At 41.1% G+C, this 5,606-nt stretch overlaps 1 protein-coding gene across 1 annotated transcript; it reads left to right on the forward strand.

Moving 5' to 3' along the window:
• The first annotated feature begins 3,636 nt into the window (after positions 1 to 3,636).
• On the forward strand, positions 3,637 to 4,737 carry LOC134279102 (uncharacterized). Its single transcript, XM_062761455.1, has one exon. It carries the CDS (start codon positions 3,637 to 3,639, stop codon positions 4,735 to 4,737), a length of 1,101 nt encoding a protein of 366 aa, XP_062617439.1.
• Positions 4,738 to 5,606: the final 869 nt, after the last annotated feature.

The following is a 5,606-nucleotide window of genomic DNA, read 5'->3' on the forward strand; positions in this document are numbered from 1 at the left end:
TATGTTGATATGTTTGACTTTTTGAATTAAAAAATTGAATTGTTGTTTTTCTTCTTCTCTATAAAAAGGGGAGCAATACAAATCAAAAGTTCAGTCATGACTGAGAAATTGCTAGATCAACCCATGCGTTATCCCCAGTATGCTCGGCTCTCAAAGAGAGAAGCTACTTTTGAGCAGGGATGGCCAGAACCTCTCTTAGGAAAAATACCAGACCTAGCTCGAGCCGGGTTTTACTACAGGGGAGTGAAAGATAACGCTACCTGTTTTCATTGTGGAATGATTTTTAGTAATTGGGATCCCGAGGACGATCCTTGTGTAGAACATGCTTATTGGAACCCCAATTGTCCTTACATCAATCTGTATAAAGGACGAGGATGGGTGATGAATGTGTTTATTGCGTGTTTAGATCAGCAGGGATATAAACCTTTACCTGAGATTAAACCTCTACTGAACCCAGAACCAGACGTCCAGGCTCGAGGAAAATGTCACATTTGTTTAGACGAGGAATTACAAATCGTTTTTCTACCTTGCGGACACGTATGCTGCTGTGCTTTGTGTGCTCCTTCCTTTCAGTTTTGCCCCATCTGTCGAGGCGAGATTCAACAGTCCAAACGCCTATTTCTGTGTTAACTATAAATAAGACCCTGAACCCAACTTTTCCTTCATTGATCAACATGTATTCCGAGGAGACACCCCTCCCTTCTTTTCAATTGAAACACGAGTTTACCATGGTGGTTGCTGGACCCTCGAAATCGGGCAAAACAGAATTCGTCAAGACATTAGTGAACAATTTAGACTGGATCACCCCCATGCCCGAAAAAATCGTCTGGTGTTATCGGGAATGGCAACCCGCTTACACTTCTTTAAAAGAGAAGGTATCTTTCATCCGAAATATTCCAGAAGACGACGAGAAATTAGTAGCCAATTTGAGTGTGCCCCATTTACTCATTTTTGACGACATGATGGGAGGAAAAGCCATCGAATCTATTGTGGATTGGTTTACCCGTAAAGCGCATCATCGGAATACCAGTGTGATTTACATCACTCAGAATTTATTTGATCGAGCTGCCTCTCATCGCACCATTAGTTTGAATGCTCATTATTTAGTCTTATTCAAAAATCCCAGAGACAAATCTCAGATCAGTGTGTTGAGTCGTCAGCTAGCTTTACCTCATTTGATGTCTGCTTATCAAGAAGCCACCCAGGTACCTCACGGATATCTTCTCGTGGACTTGAGTCCCCATACCCCAGACCAATACCGATTGAGAAGTCGAATGTTTGAAATGTTGACTGTACACATGCCTCAAGAGTATAAATAAAAGTGTTTCATACTCTTCTGGGTCATTGTTCATTTCCATCTCATCATGGCTCCATCAGCCAAGAGTAAATTAGTGAGAACCTTACGACGTTTACAGCGGGAACGAGATCCCGCGAAGCGAGCCCATTTAATCGAATTAGGGCGTAAAGCCTTATTGAATTGGTTTGCCATGGGAGCTCGCAATTTAATGAAAGGGGTCTTACCTATCAATAAACAGACCCAAAAGTTTATTAATAATCATCGTCAAGATTTAAAGATCATAGCCGATCAATCGGCCAGTGATGAAGACAGAAAAACAGCTATTTTAAAACGCGGAGGAGCTGGATTTCTAGGTGGAGTCATCATTCGTCATTTATTCAAATGGAATAGTCCTAAAAAACGCCGGGTTCGTCGTTTAAAGAGTGTAGTGGTAAGAGTCGATAATAAGAAACAAAGAGTGTTTCCGGATTGGATGGTCCGTGTCGGAGGAGCAGCTCAAAAGAGCAGAAAAAAGAAGAAGAAGAGAAAAGCCCCTCCCAAGAAGAGAAAAGAGAAAAGCCCCACCCAAGAAAACAGGGGCAAAAGGCGAAAATCTGCTCCTCAAACTCTAGCTCAACGTAAAGCCATGCCCGAAAGTCTAAAAAACGAAATCAATCAGTATTATAAGGAACAAAGACAAAAGACCATAGGAGAATTGCTCAAGAAACAAGCAGAACTGAGAATGGATCGTGCTATGGGACCCATAGGCAGTCAAAGAGCCAGCGATTTAGAAGTGTTTCCTCGAGTGAATGTGGGCATTCCCTCCTCCTCCCCTGGAATTAAAGTTCCCATTCATGTCCCTAAAATCACACGCTTTCAACCCTTGACGGCCTCCACCCCTCAACTTCCTAAAGGTCTGAGATATAAATGTCGATATTGTGGAAAAATTTATGTCAGGGAGAAAGCGAGAGATAAACACGAGAGCGACAAACACGGAGGGTATGCCCCTCCTTAAGAGAGACACTATAAAAGGGAGTGACATGAGAGACTTCTCTTCATTGTTTTCAAAGATGGCCAAGAAGAAAAAGGGATGTTGTACGCGATTAAGAGCGCATGCCCCTCTTTTAAGAGTGTTATCAGACCCTCACTATTCCTCGTCCTTAAAAACGGGGATTTTAAAACATTGTTCTGGAGATTGTATTATGAAAATTTGTGAGATCGTCTACAACCTATTAAAAGGGGTGTTACCTCTCAATTCGGCTCAGAAACGAAAACTAGCTCCAAAGAAACACATCTTAAGGAGACTGGTCCGACCCCAATCCATACAGAAACGACGAGCTTTATTAGTACAACAAAAAGGAGGAGGTCTTTTACCCCTTTTAATCTCAGCAGCACCTTTACTGTTGGATGCCGGACATTCTGTCTATAAAGCCATTAAAAAGAAGAGGAACAACAAGATACAAAAATGAGTCGTAAAATGGTGTTAGTACCTGAAGTTCTGTTGAATGAACTCAAAGGAAAACTCCCCAAACCTCCGGAATTTCAATCTACTCTGAGTATAGGTCAAGAATTGGACCAGATTACCAGACGTGAAGATTTAACTCCAGAAGAAAAAGTGGCTTTATACGGTCAAGAACTTCATCGGTATAGGAATTATTTACAACAAGCGAGAGAGCCAACGACTACCAAAAAAACCCCTGCACCCGTAGCCCCAGCAGCAGCAGCCCCAGCCCCCGCAGCAGCAGCAGCTCCAGCAGTAGCAGCAGCAGCAGCAGCACCAGCAGCACCAGCTCCAGATCCCGAGATCGATCAACAAATCATTCAAAGCGTGAATAAACCCATGCAAAGAAAAGCTGAATTATTATTAAATCATTTAAAGAAAACCAACGTCTTGACTTGGAATAAAGACGGAGAAATCAGTTATCGAGGTCAAAAAGTACCCGATTCTAACATTGTGGATTTAATGGCTGAAAACATGAGAACCAGATCCTTGAAAAATCGTCCGGTGCCTAAAGGATTAGATGAATTTGCTCAAGCTTTAAAAGAGACCCGTACTCCCATGGTTTACTTGCAAAATCAAGACCTTATAAAAGCCATGCAGAAACCAGGAAAAATCAGTACTCCTAAAGGGGCTTTGAGTGACGACGACGACGAAGAGAAGAAGAGAGCGGATTTCATGATGCTTCCTCTTCTTTTTTGACCCCTATTAGTCGACCTGTAGAAGAGAGATCAAGGGTGTTAAAAAAATTCACACCTAAATATAGTCCCTATCGAGCCCAAAAGCAATTAAAAGCCCAAGAAGAAGCCAAGAAGAAGAAATTAGAACAAATCGAGGAAAATTGGCTTCATTTGCCTAAGACATGAAGAAGAAGAAGAAGAAGAAGGAAGTAGAAGACATTTTAACAGAGATTTATTACGATCCCAAGAGAGGGTATGGAGGCATACAGACTTTGTATCGTCAGGTCAAAAGTCTGGGGCATAAGATTTCTTTGAACACCATACGAGAATGGTTAAAAGAGCAAGATACCTATACCTTACATAAACCCATTCATAGAAAATTCCGGAGACAACAGACCAGAGTGACGGATATAGACGAACAATGGCAATTAGATTTAGCCGATGTGTCCAGTTTAAAGAAACACAATGACGGCTATACTTTTTTATTGTGTGCCATTGACGTCTTATCTAAATATGCATGGGTGGTGCCTTTAAAACAGAAAACGGGGAAAGAAATGATTCGAGGATTACAAGAGATTTTCCGACAAGACGGTCGACGTCCCGTCCGCATTCAATCGGATCAAGGCAAAGAATTTACCAATCGAGAATTCTTACAGGCGTTTAAATCCATTCATTTCTTTACCACTCGCAATACGGACACCAAAGCCAGTATCGTGGAACGATTTCAGAGAACCCTCAAAGCACGCATGTGGCGGTATTTCACTCGGAATAAAACCAGACGGTATTTAGAGATCTTACCGGATTTAGTGTATGCTTACAATCATACTTATCATCGCAGTATCCAAAGAACCCCAGCTCAAGTGAAGCCCTCGAATGTGTTAAAAGTCTGGAAAACTTTATATGGGGAATCATCACCTAAACCAAAACCCCCCAAGTTTAAAACAGGAGATAAAGTGCGCATCAGTAAAGCTAAACGCACTTTTGAAAAAGGATATTTACCGAACTGGACCACGGAAATATTTACCATTGCTCAACGAGTCCCCGGTCGGTATCCTTACGTGTATCGAGTACAAGATTATAACCAAGAGGAATTAGAAGGGACTTTTTACGAGAAAGAATTACAACAGATCATTAAAAAAGACGACGTGTACGAAGTGGAGGAAATCTTGGGGTATAAAAAGCGACGAGTCGGGAAGAAAATCATTCAAGAAGTCAAAGTCCGGTGGAAAGGATATCCCCCTAGTTTCGATTCATGGATTCCCCAAACGGATCTCATCAAATAACACCTCATTGGAAATGTTGTGGAGAGAATATTCCTCGAGAAGAAATTGTGTATTTTGCACAATTATTCATTTGTATTTCCCTCATCATCACCAGTGTGGTCATGTTAGCTTTACACGATTCTAATCGAGAATATTGGATGGTCTGTGTGAGTTCTTCGGTCGGTTACATCATGCCTAGTCCTACCATGATACATCAAACCCCTAGGGTCAAGAAGACGAATTCACCCAGTTAATCCTGGAATCTAAAAATAGATACACCCCTCTATATAAAAAGGAGACACCATTACCCTAAGAGGATCATTTCTGATCTGAGTGAGGGACAGAGCACACATCATGGATTTTTTAAGCTCAGAGTATCGTTGGAAAATAGTAGAACCTGAAGGGACTAGTCACAAAGGAGAATGGATGAAAAACAAAGAGACATGTATTCAAGATTTCTTTGATAAGAATCCAGGACAAACAGGTCTCAATGAAATCTACCTGTATAAGAGATTCAAGTTACCGGACCGCCAAAGAAGCAAACACATGGTCTTAATAGGACCCAGATCACCTAAATATGGAGAATTCAAATGGAAAGTCAATTACGTCTTGGCTCACCGAAGACAGGGGCCCGAGAAGACTTGGATTCATGGGAAATGGATGAAAAAAGCTGGAGATTGTATAAAAGACTATGGCAAGAAAGTGATCCTAAAAGGATACGATATCATGGACTGTGCTTGTGAAACAGACTATTTGTACATGAGGAGACCTTTTCCCATACAAAAAGAACTGAAGAGAAGTTTTGAATGTTTGTTATTATGATGTTCTTGTTGTTGTTGTTGTTGTTATGAATCAATAAAATAAAAAGAGAAAACCAAAAAAATTCTAGT

Source organism: Saccostrea cucullata, unplaced genomic scaffold, assembly GCF_032062105.1.
Source record: "Saccostrea cucullata isolate Sc308-1 unplaced genomic scaffold, CSIRO_AGI_Scuc_v1 ctg18005, whole genome shotgun sequence".
Taxonomy (NCBI): domain Eukaryota; kingdom Metazoa; phylum Mollusca; class Bivalvia; order Ostreida; family Ostreidae; genus Saccostrea; species Saccostrea cuccullata.

What these genes read in the sequence shown, in the direction of transcription:
- LOC134279102 (XM_062761455.1), top strand. Translation starts at nt 3,637, where the DNA reads ATGAAGAAGAAGAAGAAGAAGAAGGAAGTAGAAGACATTTTAACAGAG.